This window comes from Xenopus laevis, chromosome 2S, assembly GCF_017654675.1.
Source record: "Xenopus laevis strain J_2021 chromosome 2S, Xenopus_laevis_v10.1, whole genome shotgun sequence".
NCBI lineage: Eukaryota > Metazoa > Chordata > Amphibia > Anura > Pipidae > Xenopus > Xenopus laevis.
Genome location: NC_054374.1, coordinates 126956694 through 126976014, shown reverse-complemented (window position 1 = coordinate 126976014; position 19321 = coordinate 126956694). Strand labels below are relative to the sequence as shown.

Sequence of the window (19321 nt, the reverse complement as noted above, 5' to 3'; positions counted from 1 at the left end):
AGTACATGGTTGAAAGTGTAATTTGGACTCTATAAACCAGATTGCTGAATTGCAAACTGGAGAGCTGCTGAATAAAAAAACTCAAAAACCATAAATAATAAAAAATGAAAACCAATTGCAAATCAGCCTTCCAAAGTTGCCTTGTGAGGCAACTTCGAGCAACAATGTGATATAAGCGCAATGCATATGTTTTACAGGTAATTTACATTAATCTCTGAAGGAATGTAATGTTGCCAGAGCTGGTGGAGATTAAGTACAAGTGACAAAACGATGTTAAGTGCAAGTGTCCATTTCTTGTTACCCACAAATTATAACAAAAAATATCTCACTGCTCTAGAGCTGTCACACTGGGCTTCTGTCTTAATTTTGTGAGTTTATGATGTTCAGGATTCAATCTTCTACAGCACAAGCACCACAGGCTGATCATGGAAGATTATATGTAAAACAATAACACACTCTGCTTTACAAATTTCAAGTATCTAACAGGACCCATAGAATCAAGTCTTTAGCAGTGAGTGGTTGTAGCCGCTAAAAGAAGGTGCCCAGACTTTGTCACCTCGCAATCTACTCTTGCCACCTGACGCCATCATGAGATCTACCTTAAGAACTCAGCAGGATGGCACAGAGGCAATTTCATGTATAAATACCACACTCATATCAGGATGGTAGAAAGGCAATACCATTCACTCCCAGAACTAGACACATGAAACATAGAAAGTAATCAGTTAAAGGATGTTTAAGAAATATTTCGCTGCAATTTTTAAGTAAGAAGTCAGAACAGAAAATAATCAACGCTAGTTAGGCTACACGGCAAGATGGACTGTCCTTTAATTTGTTCCTATCGCTTTAAATTTTAGTAGATAATCCCTTGGCTTTTACTCCCTTTTTCTTAGGGATTTGGTGGCAAAGCCCAAAACTCTGCATCAATCCTGCTCCAGTTGCTGATTGATTTCAGCCCGGCAATTGAGATGGGATGGGAATAATTGCAGTAATTTGCCTGAGGAATCTCTCATTCAATTAGTCAGTTGTGCACAGACAAGCCAGCAGCTGCCAACTTGGACCAGGGAGAAGACACTAATTGCCTGCCAGAGTCCATCCCTTGGTCTTACTCTCCGCCAGCCTGAATGGGCTGTAAAAACACAAGTAAATCATCAACCCAAAGAGCCATAACTTAGCAGCAGTTGCCTTGCCAGAGCCAGGGAGCAGAAGGATACAGCCAGTGCCTTCTGTCGCTCCTGTCCATACAAAAAGGCACAAGGCACACAGCAACGCTGGTTTTCCTGCTCTAGCAGCCAAGCATTTACCTGTGGGTACAGTAAGGTCCGTGCTGCGGTTGCTGCTACTCTTTAACACTGGCTTCAGAAGGCACCGAACGAGCGAACGGTCAGCTGGGGAGCCTGCTGTACTGGAGCATTGCAGAGCAGGACCATGCGCCGCTGACTGCTGACGTGACTGAGGAATAACCGCCCACTCTGCCCTATGCATTTAAAGTTCGTGGTCTACCAGGAACTTCGAATTGGTCAACTGGTAGACCGCGATCGATGTCTTGGGAACCCCTGCTCTAAAATTCTGGCATATTCAGCACATTAAATAAATCCTAATATTCAGTAAGCAAAGCGCTGGAATAATCATTCTAAGTAAATCTGTATTCAATATGAATGTTTGTCCAATATATTCTACCCATAGTGGCACTTACTTGTAGCGTGTGGTTGAAGTCATCTTCTCATTCTGCTCCAAGAAGCGCTGCAGTTTTTCTTTAGCTTCTTTGGCTCGAAGTCTGGTTTCCTCCTTTTCCTCTTTCTCTCGTTGGGCTTTATAAGCATTAAAAGCCTGCTTCTTTTCACTCAGTTTTGGAAGAGCACTAGGGAAAAAAGGATAAAATATGGACCCAGTGCTAAGGGCAACATCACTGTCCCCTGGAAAACTTGTAGACCATCCAACCGCTATATTCTCCTCCACACCACCAGGCACTTTAGTTACCAATAACTGAACAAGAAATTGACTGAGTAGAAAGGAGATAACATCTCCCAAGTTTCAAGGAGAAATGTGAGCACACCCTATGTGAAGGTAGCTTTTCCTTCTGGTGGGGCGACTGCCTGATGAATGCCCAAGCCAGTCAATGTAGTTAGAAAAATGGGGCCCAATACTCACCAAGGTTCACTATTAGATGTTAGCATTATTGTAGCACACCAAATGAGAACAATGTTTTGGGGGGACAACACAATTCCCATAGCCAGGTTACATAGTGACTCTGTAACTGGATGAAAGGAGGTGAATACCCTCCAAACAGTGTTCTCATTTGGTATAGTACAATAAAGCTAACACAGCAGTGCATCTTGGTGCAGAAACCTTAGACAAGCAGTAAATGATACTAACCACTGATCAAAGTATCCATGCAACGTGCCTTACTGAAGCCATGTCCTAGCCTCCTGATTTTGAGAGGACACTATTAAAACCAGGGTACCTGGTAATGGGGAGGCTATAGCGGTGGGAGGGTGTGAAGTTTTGTCTTGCGATGTCCTGACTCCTGATGGGATGGTGCTTTTATTCCATGGTTCAGGAATCTCCCGGAACGTGAGGTTGTTAAAAAATTATTTTACAAATGGGAATTTGCTCCTTAACTGTTACCAGGCTGCTGCTATGGCAAAGTAGTCGAACATAATTTAAGATAAGTACAATGCCAACACCATTCTTGCTTAGTTACAGAGTGTTACAAAATGATTTCTCATGTTAGAAAGAAAAAACAAGTTTAACCACACATGGACATATATCAGTACCACAAAGACATTTTAAGCCTCAAAACTCAATCCAATAAATTTTTAGCTCCTACCTGTATCGTGGATCATTAATAATCATTTTCATTGCTTGTTCCCACGTTGCATTGGAAGGGACACCCTGCACAAGAAATTCATTTGTAAAGTAATCATAATAATCTGATAATTACTTTCAGGTCTCACAGTATGTAACTCAGAAAGATGGAACTTGTGGCAACCCTTAATCGGTGAGTCTTTGTGGGAATTCATTTACTGACAGAGAAAGGGCATTACAAAAAACTTCACTCAAATTTTTTGTAATAGCAAAAATTACTTTTTAGGTTCAGATATATGAGAGATTTCTAAATGATATGTGTGCATAGAAAATGATATATGAGCGCCTCAATATGCTGTGAGTACTACTGCCATAATATATGTGAATACATGAGACTGCACAACTTATATATAACATGAGTATTTATTTATGAATGTAAGTGAAGTGCAAAGCACAAAAAAAGTGCAAGTTAATGTGTGCAAATAAATGCAATTCAAAAAGGTACTTGCACCTGTACACAGTCTTTGAATTTTGCACCAACAAGCTAGTTAAGCCCGATTTGATGAAATTGTACAAAAGGTGAAATGTTCAAGGCACACAGATGCAAAGGAGTCCTGGAATAAATAACTCCCTTGAGGAGTCCCCTTTGCATGCTAGACCTATCCTGCAACTGACTTGCACCTAATGAACTGCATGCTAGGGTCATTTCTGACACAGCACAAACTGGTGCTCTAGAAAGGATTCCATTTGCATTTACAATGACAACACTGCAACTTCCACATGATTTACCAATTCAATTACTAAAAAGTCTTCACATTTATATAAAACTGGGGGAAATCTGCTGTGGAAAATGGTGCATTGTGGGTACAAAAATACGGCTATTTCCTTCCAATTTTGCACATGCTTTCATAAATGAGCCCTATTAGTACGGTTTCTCATACTAAATCATGTGAAGCATCCCAGTGAATGCTGAAATACACAGTATAACACAGGGAGATTCCCTTTTATTTATAACAAACTAAAAGAGATAAATTGGACTTGAAGGCACACCTTATCCTTTAAGAGTTCCTTGAAGAACTGCTTTGCTTCCTCCTTTGTGTTCCAGCTATAAGACCTCTTTTCTGGTTGTACCATAACCCCATCCTCAGTTCTGAGTAGATCGCTGCAAAAGGCAAAGAAAAGATGACAGAAATATTTAATTGTGACATGTGACACAGACTAACATGGATATATATATATATATATATATATATATATATATATATATATATATATATATATATATATATATATATATATGAGAGAGAGAGAGAGAGAGAGAGAGAGAGAGAGAGAGAGAGAAAAGGAGAGATAATAACTATTGCATATCACTTAATAGCATTCTTTGCAGGGAGTCATCTTTCGGTGTTACTGCTCTTAATTTCTCTTAATTTATAACACAATCATACAACCCAATATCCAGAATCACAAAAGAGTTTGTCTGATCCTCTTACCCATCCCACCTACCTGACCTACTGCTGAGATTAGACTGTAAGGGGCACATTTACTAAGCTCGAAGTATTCGAAGTAAAAAAACTTCGAATTTCGAAGTATTTTTTGGGTACTTCAACCATCGAATAGGCTACTATGACCTTTGATTCGAACTAAAAATCGTTCGACCATTTGATAGTTGAAGTACTGTCTCTTTAAAAAAAACTTTGACTACATACTTCGTCAGTTAGCCTATGGAGACCTTTCCCATCGGTTTTCTAAGGTTTTCTTCGATCGATCAATTTAAATGTGCCCCTAAGATTTAAATGTGACACTAAGTGTAAAAATGGCTTAGGGACCAATGTTAATAATGAATACTCTGTAGTCAAACCCTGGGTAACATATAAAAAGTATAGAACTAAAATGTAATAATACAAACAGGAAAAATATATGTGAAACCTACTTTCCTGTATCATCCTGTGCACTAATTGTTTACATAAAGTAGAAGTTCATTCTTTAAATTCACCTGTAGTATAATGTCAAGATTGTCAACAATCTTATTATGAGACAATTTGGCAATTTTGGGTAGTTTTTTGTAATTTTTTAACCATGGCAGGGCTGTCAGGGAGAACTATGGTTAGGAAAATGCCTTTTAACATTTGTCACTGCTTTACACTGTAAATTAGTCTGTTCCTGAGAATTTTGCCAGTCATTGTCGGTGATTGTGATTGACTGGCTTTTCAGTATGTAGGAGCAAATAAGGTGTATTGACTGTTGTCATTATCCGTCAGAGGGACACAGATATCAAAATGATTGAGCCTTAATGTTGCAGTCAAACCAATGTACAATGTGGCAGGACGATACCTGTTTGAGATATCTTTCTGGCGTTGCACAGCTTCTTCCTGTGGAGTTTCTACTTCCGATGCTTCTACAGGCTCTGGTATACTGGGTTGTGATACAACTGGTTCCTCAGTGGGTGTCATCTCAGTATCGGTTGAAAGTGCAGTTGACGGGCTGGAGATAGCAGACTGGGTCTCCTGTTCTGCACTAGAAGGTTATATGTATCCATTGTCACCTTGCAATTCAAGCTTTTGCCAAATGTCATACATACTTTTGTACTTTGCCTTCTCACTGATCTCCATTATTAATTATACAAAATTAAAATGATCATGACATAATGTATGCTTTACCCTTCTGTCACAAATAAAATGTTCCAAATACAGTGAAAATGGTCAGGTTTATTACACTGACAAGAATCTTATGGTTTACGCAAATGCAATGTTTTGCTAAGCTGTGTGTTCATCAACCCGCACACACAGGTTTTGACACCAGCACACTATAACATTGTGGCATGCACAGAAAATATTGTATGCATACATGATTCACTACTACACAGACCCACCCATTACACACAGCCTACGAGGAACTGAAGGGAGCCTCACTCAAAATCTAATTGTGAAACAGCAAAGTAAAGCAATAGAAATCAATTCCCATGTTACACAACACAAATAAGGGTTTGTTTACAAACAGCACAGACCCAAAAGCTGGAGTGCCCCTTAGGGCATGGTCACACAGGGCGTTTTTACATTGTGCGACACAATATTAAGCCCTACTGAAAATAATGGAATACGTATTCCCACTGGGCGTTTCTGAGCCAACATCCGCCACAAGACGCTAGTATCTGTGTTTTTCAGCAGAAATGCCATTACGCCAAGGAAACACCATATTATTAAACTCTATGGGATCCACATGTTTGGAAATACACCGCTGAAATACACAGCATATTTTCAATATGGCAGGCAAACTCTTGCGAGATGGATTGCGCATTTGAGGTGTTGTCTGCTGGTGATGTAATTATACTGCGTATTAACGATCAGTCCGGCCACATTTTGCATGTAAATAGCTTTTCCACTTGCCTTTTTTGTCTTAAACGTTTAATACAATTCTTCTGAGCAGAATTGTGGGGAATGAGAAAAAACAGAAATGCATTTTGGGAAAAGAAAACTACAGGTTGAAGAACGCACATTATCATGCGCATGTGATTACATTGGCGTATTTACACTCAACCACATGTTTTTAAAAATGCAGTGTAAAAATGCTCCGTGTGGCCTCGCCTTTAGGGCTCATGAACCATTGGCAGGTTCCCAGTGTGCTGAGCATGCCTTGTATTTAATTAAATTATGATGTAATATGAAATATTTCATGTAAGAGGGACTTTATCTCCTGTATCAGTATGTATTTATGTATAGTTTTAAAAGTGAACTAAAGCTATAATTATTGGGGGTGCCTAACATTTTTGCACCCCCCCCAGTGTTTGTACCTTTAGTTTCCCTTTAATGTGTTGATGTACACAGCCTTCTACTATTTGAGCTTTATAAATGCTTCTTCTTCTTCTTAATAATAATAATAATAATAGTTACATGAGAATAGGAAGAAATTCCATCACTGTGTTTTCCATGTACATTACGCATGCAGAGTTACCGTATATTACTGGTTCCCACTTTATAATGCAAATATCCTTTTGCCATATTTATATCTAACCATATTCTCCTAACCCTGTGTTATATGACAAGACTTACCCAGCTTCATCCTTTTGCTTAATTAGTACTGCAAAAAGAAAAAAATATCTATAATTTCAATACAAACTAGATATGACTAATTTGTCACTGTGTCATATTCCCCATTGCCCTCAACACTGCATTGCCATTAACAACGTTACATTTTGAATTTTGCATTATTATTTCTTTAATAACAGAAGTCATTACCTCGCAACTAGTAATGTCAGACTTGATGAGCATTCCCTTATATTACGTTAACACAGCAAACTGTTTAGAAAGCCTTTAAAAAAAGGTTTCCGTTTCCTTTAGCTGTGCCCCTTACCCTCTAATTCCTCCAGGTCTTTGGGCTTGGTCCAGCGAGACTCCTTGGTCTGAGAGTTATAATAATAGGATTTGCCTGTGTCAGATTTATATTCTTTCCAGGGACACTGTGAGAAGAGAAACTGTACAGAGAGCAGAACATGATGATGATGAGAACATGATGATTTTTACAGTAGATATTTTGGGGTTCAATTGTTTTGTATAGTAATGCACTAGTAAGCTAAAATTATAAAAGAATATTAATATTACTCTAGTCGATTCTGCCTGCCATTTAGTTTGTTGGCAAAGCAGAAACATATATTCTAGCAATAACATGAATAATAAAATCTACAGTGTTATCAAACTAACTACATTAAGGGGCAGATTTATTAAGGTTCAAATTTGAACTTTCGAGTTGGATTTTTGGTCAAAACAAAACAAATTCGAGTTGGGAATAATCCAAACTCAAATTAGGATTTGAGATTTATCATACCTTGACCCTGGGAACAACTTGAATTCGACTATTCGTCACCAAAACCCTGCCGAGTTCATGTTGAAGTCAATGGCAGATGTCCAGTGACCAATTAGCCTTCCTGACATTCGAGTTTCTTTCAGAGAAAAAAACTCGATTCGAGTTAAGTCAAATTCCATTCGAATTCGATTTAAGTTTTCAGGTCGGTAATATTCGTTCGAGTTTTTTCTTAAATAACCTCCCATTCCAGCTGTGAGTATTTTCGAATTTATTAGAGTTAAAAAAAATTCAGAGCAATTTGAAATTCGACCTTTGATAAATCTGCCCATAAATTGTTCCTGCAATCCTAAATTATAATATGGTCACCATAAGGCTCATTGTGGGATATGTGGCCAAAACTTACTGGCTTTAACATTTAAAGGTATATAACATGTAAAACAAAGAACGAAAATAAAACTTCTTTCAAAGTGAGAAAAAATGCATTCCTTTCCCATACATGTTTTAATCTTTGATGTAAAATAGAGGTTCCCTATTCTAGTTGCAAGCCTTCCTCCATCTATTCCACTTTATTACAAATTGGTCTCAACTCCCCCCCCCCATAATGAAAGACTCAGGATAGTGGCAACCAACTCACAGTATGTGCTGAGTGAGAAATCTCCATGCTTTCTTTGAAGTGAGTGACTCTGTAATGGAACACCTGGACTTATGGCACCTGGGTCATATCTTGCTTTATGTGTCTTTAAGGGAGGGGAATCTTTAAATTCATTACCCATGTATTAATAATAATAATAATAATAATAACAATTGATTTATTATAAGTAATGTGATATTAATTTAGTTGTGCCACACCTTTTGTTGTTTGATTTGATAAACTTCCCACCCATTATATATTAAAACCAATGCCCCTGGGGGAAAAAAGTGTTTTTTAGGTACCTTCATATTTCTACCTTTGACTCTTATTTAGTTGAACAATTTAGCCCTTCTCACCTCTGCCTTGGATTTCAGCTCATCTGGCTTCTCCCATGTAGACTGCTTGCTTTCAGAGTTGTAGTAGTAGGTACGCCCATCTGGTGCCTTGTGTTCAGTCCACAATGATTTCTACCAAAACGATAGTAATTAGTGGAAAGCAGATCTCAACTAAGATCTCAACTAAGATCTATATCTATATAAGATCTATATAACTATAAAGTCAAACTTTGGTCCCTTGGCCACTAAGTTAAACAGTATTGTTGTGAGGGTATTATGGCACCAATGAAAAATTAGAGGACATATGCTTTCCTATAAAAGCCTCAACATAGCATTATATTTTATCTGCTGTAGACAACTCACTTATGTTCTATACTGATAGCAGGAGCAATTGGTTATACCAGACAAAAACTGTTAGTTATGGTAGGTTCATCACTGACGCATTCACCCTGAACTGCAATTCCAGCAAATATACTTAGTAGAATGAATGAGGTTGTTACAGCAGAAAAGATTAAAGGAGAAGAAAAGTTGTCTTGCACTTGGGGGTGCAAAATGTAAAGCATTCCAAGTGACTGTATTTACTTATCTGAAACCCCAGGCCGGTGCGCCTATCAGCAGAAAACTGCACCGGCCCAGGGTTCTTCCAACGAGCACCACGGATCAATGCTGTCCTTGTTTTATAGTCAGCTTACAATGTAATAGTGACACATCCCCTGAAACAAACCCTATCACAAAATTGGAGAACGTTGCTATACATAGTACACAAGCAGCAAAAACCTTTTTTGGAATGTCCTGAGCTGGTGAACTGTGCTCCGCAGTTACCTTCGCCACCTAGGTATGCGACAAAATAAGAGACAAAAACATGAGGAAAAAAGTAGGAAGTCAAAGGGGTCTAATTACTAATATTTGAATTTCTTTTTTTTCTCACAAATCTCTAAAAAGTCATGTAAAAATTAGAGATTTATTAAGTGCAAAATTCACAAAAAACTCCAGTACAAAACTGTGCCAATTAAAAGCTTGAGGTTCTATAGAAGTCAATGGGAGCTGCTCTCATCCTATTAGACCTTTTTCAATCAACTCAGACTTTTAGAGGTTTTCAGATTTTTTTCACTAGTAATTATCTGGAAAACATTTGATTTTTAGAGGTTTTTGTATTTTTTTGTGCATAATTGAACATTTTTTTCAGTTCATACTTTTATATCCAGATCTTTTAATAACTTTCATGGCATTTGTGGTTTTAAAAAAAAAAGCGTTTCATTGTGGTTTTCTAAAACCACTAAAATTTGATGTTTAATAAATAGTCCCCTAAGAATCAGAGGCATTTACATTTCCAAACTCACATTTTCATATATTCTAATAACACAGAACAATAACATATGTAACCAATTTGTATGTACCAAAACTATAGAATAATATATAGCATAATAACCCTTTTTTGCTTGCTAAATGCAAATAAGATTTTTTTTATAGTATATAAGCGTCAGCCAATCTCATGATGATTTGGCAGATGAGCAAGTGAAGGTAAGCTGTTCCTCTACATTTCCTACTGTTTCCATTATTCATGCTGTATCCATTTATTCAGCTCACTGGCTGCTCTGTTGGATACCAATGAGAACTGGCCTACTTTAGGCTGGCCATTATACTACATTCTGCATAAAGCTGTCTTACAGAATACCCTTTGGAGAGGTGCCAGAGTGCCAGTATTTACTGAGTGCCCTATGGAGAGGGGTCTTATGTGACTTTGCATCTTATACATGAGGTTCAAGCCAGATGCCTTCACATAGGATGCATCTAGCATGTCCCCAACAACTAGCAGCAAAGTAGGCGGCGATACACAGTTTGGCTTGTCTGACAGGTGCAGCTATATGCCCACTTTGTCATTGAACCAATAGCAATGATGTATGAACCAACCAGTAAATTATCACACAAAAAACCAAGTCTACAAGTCTACATATTATAGTAGAAGGTCTCAAAAGTTTTTCATATATGGCATTTTGTGTCTACACACACCACATGCTTCAAAGAACAGGTTAAGGGGGTAATTTATCAAAATCTGAAAAGTTCTCGCAATACGCACTGACTTTTTCCCAGTATTTATCAATACATTTTTCTGAAAATTTCTTGTGTGGGGGAAAAAAAATAATAAAATCGTGAAAAAAATCTGAATCATATGAATTTTTTAGATTTGTTGCTGAAAACTGCAACTTTTTAGGATTTGAGGTCTGAAACCTGCGACTTTTTTGGATATGACGCCCAAAAAAATACGAAACCCAGCGCAGGTCAGGATATAAACGGGACATCTGCCACTGATTTCTAAAGGAACTCGGCAGGTCTCAGTTGGAGTACTTTTTTATTCAGACTTTTAACACCATCAGGGTTTAATTAATCACGAAAAAATTGGCGTTTTCCCCTTTAAAAGTCTGACCATAAAAAATGTGACTTTAATAAATAACCCCCTAAATCTCCAGTATCAAATTATATAAACAAAATGTATGCTAACACATCTGTAAACGTGACAAATATTCTAAACCCAAACAAATAACAGCACTTAAGTTGGGAGATACAGGCGGAACTGCCTTCTACCCACAGCTTTGTGCAGAGCTAAGGCTACTTTCCATTGCACAAAAAAACAGAAACTATTTATGTAAATATTTATCCAAAGCAGTTAAAAAAATCTTGTACAATGCAATAAAATTTAAAGCAGTAACATGTTATGTTATTTCTAGCAGCCCCAAGAATCCCACAGAAATAAACAAATTGGGACATGTAAGGAGAAATTCTAGCTACTCACTGTGGGAGCTGGCTGAGCCACTGGTGCTGGAAAACAAATGCAACAGCATAAAAATACATACTTACATTTAGAATGGAAAGGCTTTCTAGGAAAGGGGGAGCAAAGCTAGTACATGTTAGGAAATGTTTTTTAGATACAGCAAGGAGTGGAGACATGCAGAGTGGGATTGTGTATCATATAAATGGAATTTATTTAAAAGAATAAATGTTTGAAGTGGAACTATCATGATAACAAACATTCAAAGATGCTTTTCCATTTCTGAAATAATAAAGTTACTCTTCACTAACCCCCTTCCAGCAATCTGTCTCTCTACAGACATGCTTGTGTCAGTTTTTGATCGCCCCTATATGATGTATTTGAGCTGTGTTTTAAAAACAAGAGCCTGACCAAAGCTGCGTACAGAGAGACAGATTGCTGGGAGGGGGTTAGTGAAGCAAAACTTGATTATTTTAGAAATTGTACAGTATATTTAATTGAGAAAGTTTGTATTAAATTTTTCATTATAGTTCCCCATGAACAGAAGGGGAGTGGGGAAGAAACAGCTATAAAGTATATAAACCCCCCATCTTATAAACATTCACTACTTAAAACTATTGGTGCTTATAAATTTCCCAAAGCCCTTTGTTACTCCTGCCTTAACAGAATACTCACAGCTCGCAGACTCTGTTCCTGGAGCAGGTGCCTGCCAAGAGAAAAATCACAGTATTACTGGATCTTTGCATTCATTTAAATAACATTTGGGTTTGTCAGGGACCAGTAAATAAAAATCTTGCTCAAGTTTAAAGACCTGCACCCAATGAGCACTGTAAACAAAAAAGTCACAGTATCAACTCAAATATCTCACGGAATTATCCCATGTGTCCCTAGTGAGCGCAATCCACTTACCAGCCAAAATCGATTCATCAAGGGGATTTACATAAAGAAGATTTTTAAGGGGCTAGGAAATGATTGCATTATTCTTTGTGACACTCAGAATGACTAGTGTGTCAAATTCGGTACAAAGTGACACAAAATAGACACCTATAAGAACAACTGTCATGGCTGTCGAGGTTTTTTTTTATATACTGAAGCTCAAAGAAGGTGCAGAGATTTATCCTTGCAATGGGTTTACAGACAGAAACTGGCAGTTACAGGATGACACTAAAAGACAGTGGGAGAAAGTGCAATGCAAGGTTATGTCAAAGATACTCACAGTGGTAGAACTAGATGTTACTGCTGGCGGCATCATTGTTGGCATTAGGGGAGGCACCAGACTTGGAAGCTTTGGGAAGCATTTGGGAGATAGGGTAATAGTATAGTCAAATAAACAATGAATTAGTAAGCAGCCAAAGCAGGGAGCATTTCAGGTAAAGTGTGACATCTGCCTTTTTCTGTTTAAATAGGGAACAGAGAATATTGTTTATAGTATCCAGTGGAAACATCAGACAATACCAGTCATTACCCGTTTAGTAGAGGATTAAGAAAAGGCAACAAAGTATTTAGCCAGTATCGCATCCTGCTTGAAATTATGATACATTACATAAGGTCACTTTATGTAACCAAAACTTTGGACTTTCAATAAAAACTCTTTTGTTGCTAAGACCTATAAATGCTGTATACTTTGTTAATTTATATAAGTGTAAATAACTGTTGCCACTACATCTGTTTAAAAGCAATGGCCATCACCCCCTGACAATTCAAGAGTGAGGCACAATCTCATTTCACTGGGGCAAAGTATGTCAAAAGAGGCCAAATATTGAATTTTCCCAATCATTTGTCAATTATCCTGTATCTCAAATCTCTTTCCAAATTGATTTCAGACATACTTTCAAAATGGTTTAGCTTGGACCATGCCAGTATTGGGCCACAGAGCCATTTTTACTATAGGCACTAAGGCAATAAAGCCACACTGTTTGGGTTAGAAGGCATTTTTTCAGTCCCTGTGCAGTACCCTGATTTGCTGAAGCAGTACACACTGTTTTAAACATGTTGGCACTGTGGAATTAAGTATCAAGTTTGCTCTGCATATGCACTGCAATCCTCTTATGAATAATAAACATGAAGTCTGCTCTGCACCTTTACTTGCTATATGTTCTGGGGTATTACACATTTAGTTTTCACTGCATTAAGAGCATTAGGAATGAAGCATTTGTACTGCTAAGGTCTTATGGGGCTTTAAAGTTTGTTTTGTTCTGCACATGCACTGCAATGGTCTTATAGGGCATTAAATAATGGTTGGGTCTGCCAAAGTACTTTATGGGTATAAAACATGAAGTTTTTCTGCATTTATACAGACGTTCTGGGACATTAAGCGTGAGGTTTGCTCTTTTTTTGCATATCAACAGCTATGTCTTATGGACATAGCTGTTTAAACATTTGAACATGGGCAATAAGCCATACCAACTAATTGGTAGTAATTGGCTTTTTTTTTGCCAGCTGCAGGTTGAGCAGTGAAAAAAAAATGATTGGTTGCCATACATTACTGCCTGAGGAAAATTTGCTTGAGCATTAAACATGATTATTTGCTTTGCATTAATTGTAGTTATGTGTTCTGGGGCATTAAACATGACAGGCTAATTAATATAAACATGACCAACCAATCTGTAATGTCCGAGTAACAGAGTAAGCTCACAAGTACCTGCCTCATACCTGTCCAATAGGTGGAGGGCCGGCCAAAGGGGGAATCATGGGTGGTAGCATGGTATGTGGCATTGGTGGAATTGCTGGAGGCCTCTGCCCAATTGGTGGCAACCCAATTGGTGGGAAGGGAGGTGGAAGCCCTGGAGGTGGCATCTGCAAAAAAATATAAAACAAGAAAAGCACCTCAGCTAAGTTAAGTTATATGTCTAACCTTTAATAATTATGTGCCTACTATTACATTTGCTATAAACAGATCATAAAAGTATGAGGGCAGTTTTTTTCATTTGAACACCCTCTTTCAGTATATTGCCAACCTAGACAAAAGTTCCCACCATGCCTCATAACAGATATACCTCTGTAGAAGATATATACTACATATGGGACCTGTTATCCAGAATGCTTGGGACCTGGGGGTTTTCCGGATAATGGATCTTTCCATAATTTGGATCTTCATACCTTAAGACTACTAGAAAATCATGCAAACATTAAATAAACCCAATAAGCTGGTTTTGCTTCCAATAAAGATTAATTATATCTTAGTTGGGATCAAGTATAAGATACTGTTTTTTCTTACAGAGAAAAAGGAAATCATTTTTAAATTTGGATTATTTGGATAAAATGGAGTCTATGGGAAATGGCCTTCAGTAATTCGGGATAGCGGGTTTCCGGATAACATATCCCATACGTGTACTTAAAAAGAGGATCTTTTCCATTTAACTTACAGGTAGTTGATAATAATATGAATAAGAATTATAAAAAGAAGAAGAAGTTACTGGGGGCCATGTAACAAACTGAAGAAGACCGAATCCTGGCCGAATCCCGAACCGAATCCTGGATTCGATGCAGGGGCACACAGGCAAATTTAGGGAGATTTAGTCGCCTGGCGACTAACCACCTCTTCTGCGGGGTGACAATCCCTCCAAACTGCCTTCCCCCTGCTATAATGAAGAAAACACCTGCGCCAATGCACTCACAGCACTTCCATTTCCTCATGAGGCAACTTCGGAAATCTAAATGCCGCGAGTGCCAGTGCGCTGGCGTTTTCTCATAGCAGGCGGAAGTCAGTTCGGGGAGATAGAGGGGCCATCAGGGTGTTATTCTGTTCTTATTCAGCCTTATTACTTGAATTCTTACCTTAGTAAATAATAACATGCATTGATTATTTATGATCAACAAGACAAGTGCACGCAAGAGAACAAAAGCACTTACAAAAGGTGGAGGCATCAGGGGCGGAGCCGTGGGAAAAGGAGTAGGTTGTCCGGGTGGAGCTGTTCCTGAGTCTGGTGCTGACTAAATCAGAAAAAAGAAACAGTTAGCCACAGACTATTATCATATGAGTTGGATTTACATCTATGCACCTGTGATGTTAGAAAGAAATATCAGGTGGTATTTGGGTGCAGATGGCACAGCTTTAGGTTAAGTAACAGCATTAATTATGTAGCGCACATTAATGTTACTGCCTGCAATATTCACTATACTTACAGTGCCCAGTTTTTTAAGGCACAAATCACCAGGTTTTTTAACCACAATGTGGCATTTTCTGTCACAATTCCATGGTAATTGCAGCTGCCCTGGAAGCTGCTTCAGCCACAACTGAACATGTTTTGCAAATTGAAAATGATTGGGTATCTCTGTACAGTTTATTAGCAAACTAATAAATTGCTCTTCCTGCATCGATGCCTATGGGAAACCATTCGTTTTCAGTTGGTTACACCTCTTTACAAGTCCTAGCTTGCTTCTTGCCAGAGAATTAATAACACAACAAGAGGGCAATGGGGAAAGGTAACATAGACTTTGGCTGGCCAGCCAGTCTCAGATATAGTAGTATCTTAGGCCAAAAACCTCCAGTTGTTCATAGGGGATAAGCCTTTAAATACAAAGAAACATTAGCTCACACTGAAACAACTCGATTTTTACTCAAGAAAATATATTTTACAAATAACAGTTAGAACAACCTGTATGTGTAAACAGGATAGCCCTTCTTGAATTACCTACACCACTAGACCCAAATAATGCAACTAAAAATAGTTCAGGGTATGACTTTATCATATAAGCATTTGCCAAAATGTTCTGGGTGGGGGCTTGGACAGCAAGCCTTATTTAACTTAGAATATTATATCACACTTGGAGTATGTCAGGCACATGATGTCTAATTCTGCCAGATAAAGACAGGGACCTCAGTGGTATAATATTTCCCTTGAGCTTTATGTAAGTATTTGCATACCTCATCATATTGCCACTAGAAATAGAGGCATTCTTTTTATATTAAAACACAATTCTCCAACACTACAGTCCCCATGATCTATAATTGATCAGTGTCCCTAAACATGATTATATCATACAGTGCCGAACAATGGAGTAACTAGAATGGGTCGGCCCCCATTACAAAAACATCTTCAAAGGGACCCTATTCACAGCGATGCCTCCTCAGCCACCCTGGTGTTTATAATGCGAAATGTGTTTACACTAAATAAATCTCTGCTATACAAAACTGTTCTTAAGTTATATGAAAAGTCCTATTTTTCCTTTGTGTGCAAAAGGAAAGGAGACTAATAATCAGGTTCATCAAAGCACATCTGAATCTGTCAAACCAAATGGGATTAGCCTATTTATAATGTATTTTTTTTAGTCACTGCACGGCTACCTGGCTCACACATAGCAATATAATCCATAAAATTCAACATCATGCTTAGTTTTACCCTTTTTTAAAATGGCTTCCAGGCCTTGTCTACTTTCTACTTTCTGTAAATTGGCAAAGAAATGTGTTGTCAGTTCCAAACAAAACCTTCTATTCTATTCGTTTCTGAATGCCGCCAAGCACAAGCAAATTCAGATTCATGTTGAATCTAAAAAAAAATCAAATGGAATAATTTGCAACTCTGAATGCTCGTGAGTACATCCACACAGAATATATTGCAATCAATCTGATGTGTTTATGTGTAAGAGCCCTTACAGTTATGGTGGTCCAAATTACAGAAAGACCCCAGATGCCAGGCATTCTGGATAATAGGTTCCATTCCTGCATTGGCATATTTGACCCTAGCTACAGAGTGTAGATGCAGAGACAAAATATAAATAATTAAACAGAATTTTCATTAATGATAGGATCATATGGCAGGAAATGATGTGCCCACATTTAAAGCAACTCTTGGCACATTGAATTTAAAGATTTTCTTTACAACCATTTTTAATAAGCTGGCTGGAATATGCTTTTATATATTACAGATGCTAAACATTTCAGTTGGTCTTCATTAACAATTTGATATGGCTGATCCGCCTTCCGATTAGTCTTCAGGTAAAAATGCTGTCTGACTGTCAGGTCACTAATATGGGCAACCAAAAAAGCACACTGACTGTGAGGCTTCAAGTTTATTGTTTTCATTGCTAATATTTATCTCCAGATGTTCTACTTCTCCTATTGACTTCCCAATTTCTCCTTGGTTGTTAGTGTCATTAACACATAGCATAACCGTTAAAATATAATTAAAAAATATTTAAAGATACAAAAAGAATACAAAAAAAAATGAAGGTCAGTCACAAATTGTCTTATGTGCCTACATACCAAAAATGGCTTGGAAGGAAAACAGGTCCTTTAATGAATGATTTGCTTTATTTTCTCAACTGCTCATTTTGTCTCTAGTGCAGTGATCCCCAACCAGTAGCTCGGGAGCAACATGTTGCTCTCCAACCCCTTGGATGTTGACAATCCACATAGGGACTAACAAATGACCAATCACAGCACTTATTTGGTACCCCAACTCCTTTTACCTCTGAATGTTGCTCACAGGTTCAAAAGGTTGGGGATACCTGCTCTAGTGCATACCTCCAAACAATGAATTTTGTCCTTAACATCCCAATGTAGATTTGGAGCTTAGATATGTTTCCCCACAGTATCTGCTAAATACGATATCGGAAAATGTTTCCCCACAGTATCTGCTAAATACTATATAGAAATCCATTCTTATTTGCAGAGATCACACAATTCCTCTGCTCCATTTAAGCTTTGAATGTATAAAAACGTGTACGAAAACATGTGCATTAGAGACACTTTCCGTATGATTATATCCAGCAGCCGGGCCCCCGCCCCACTCCGTACAGCCCGCATTTCAGTAGCGTGCGGGCTGCCGGGGGACCCTGAGGGGGTGCAGGCCCTAGCACCCCCTACTCCCCCAGTAGTTCTGCCACTGATTATGTCCCATATAGATATGATTATATAATACACAAAAGCCATGAATATCCTGTAAATTATATCCTTATAAACGGTGAGTTCTGATGTCATCAGTTATAAACGGTGAGTTCTGGCGTCATTTCTGTCACATGACTCACTGAAACTTGTGTATTATAATAAAGTACCCCCAGTTGCAAAATATGAGGATATTAGAAGTTACCTCGTTGTTCCATGACCTGGCCTCGTGTTTTTATATGGTCATAAAATTGCTCGGTGACTTATAATATCCTTATAACTTACAAGAGGGGGTACTTAATTCACTATATATCCCACGGCCCCAAAGGCATATTATCTTCCTACCAGATCCTCTTATATGTCCCCAGGCAATATTTGCAGTAGTTGTAAGCAATAGCACACAACTCCCTGAGCTCACACTGCATATCATAACCTTTATATTACACATACAGCACAGTTCAGGTTCCTACCAACCATTTGCAAGCCATATGCAGCTCCTATATAATAATAATAATATATTATTAGTTAAGTAGCTGTCCCCTATTCCTGACCACTGCATGGAACCTCAGCCACCACCTCTACATTATACATATAATAACCCCAGTGCCTCACACACACACCCATTTGCCCTGCAGGCTCTGTCCCTGATGCTCCCCAACCAAACAACCAATTAGAAGACAAGCATCCGGGAATAAAGGAATGAATAGACAGTGATCCCACACACCCCACTCCGGTGTCCATTATACTAACCCCACTTCCCCCCAATTACCCAGAGAGAAATAAACAAAGCTACGCTACCATCTCTGCGCCAGCCGAAACCCCATCACTGGTACCGCCCCTGCAACAAGCTGCGCGCTCATTGGCCACAACGTCAGCAAGAGGCGGGGACGGCAGAAGGGTTAACACTTTCAGTACCGACGCGACAATTCCCCTGTCTGCTGCCCCCTTAGCTGAAGCTGAGTGTTCTTGCAAAACAGGGGCCTAGTTAAATGTCAGTCTGGACATGAGGGTTTGGATCCCACTACCTGTGTGTTATCCAGCAGGCGTTAAACGGGTGGTTCACCTTGAAGTTAACTTAAAGTATGTTAAAGAATGTCCAATTCTAAACAACCTTTCAATTGGTCTCCATTTTTTTTTAATATTATCATAATTAT

At 38.3% G+C, this 19321-nt stretch overlaps 1 protein-coding gene across 4 annotated transcripts in view; it reads right to left on the bottom strand.

The window, feature by feature from the left end:
- prpf40b.S (pre-mRNA processing factor 40 homolog B S homeolog) overlaps positions 1 to 19111 on the bottom strand; it is a 32450-nt gene extending 13339 nt beyond the window's left edge. For 2 of the 4 annotated variants that reach the window (XM_018249972.2, XM_018249973.2), the window contains exons 1-14: positions 18966 to 19111; positions 15194 to 15274; positions 13994 to 14137; positions 12558 to 12626; positions 12017 to 12047; positions 11366 to 11391; positions 9352 to 9405; positions 8596 to 8706; positions 7159 to 7279; positions 6858 to 6885; positions 5143 to 5325; positions 3859 to 3970; positions 2831 to 2895; positions 1697 to 1861 (exon numbers count right to left, since the gene is read on the bottom strand). In XM_018249972.2, coding sequence (XP_018105461.1) covers positions 1697 to 1861; positions 2831 to 2895; positions 3859 to 3970; positions 5143 to 5325; positions 6858 to 6885; positions 7159 to 7279; positions 8596 to 8706; positions 9352 to 9405; positions 11366 to 11391; positions 12017 to 12047; positions 12558 to 12626; positions 13994 to 14137; positions 15194 to 15274; positions 18966 to 18968 — 1193 coding nt within the window. In that variant the 5' untranslated portion in view covers positions 18969 to 19111. Of the gene's footprint in view, positions 1 to 1696; positions 1862 to 2830; positions 2896 to 3858; positions 3971 to 5142; positions 5326 to 6857; positions 6886 to 7158; positions 7280 to 8595; positions 8707 to 9351; positions 9406 to 11365; positions 11392 to 12016; positions 12048 to 12557; positions 12627 to 13982; positions 14138 to 15193; positions 15275 to 18965 lie in introns of those variants that run through there. The other 2 variants (XM_041584364.1, XM_041584365.1) reach the window with 2 other exon arrangements.
- Positions 19112 to 19321: the final 210 nt, after the last annotated feature.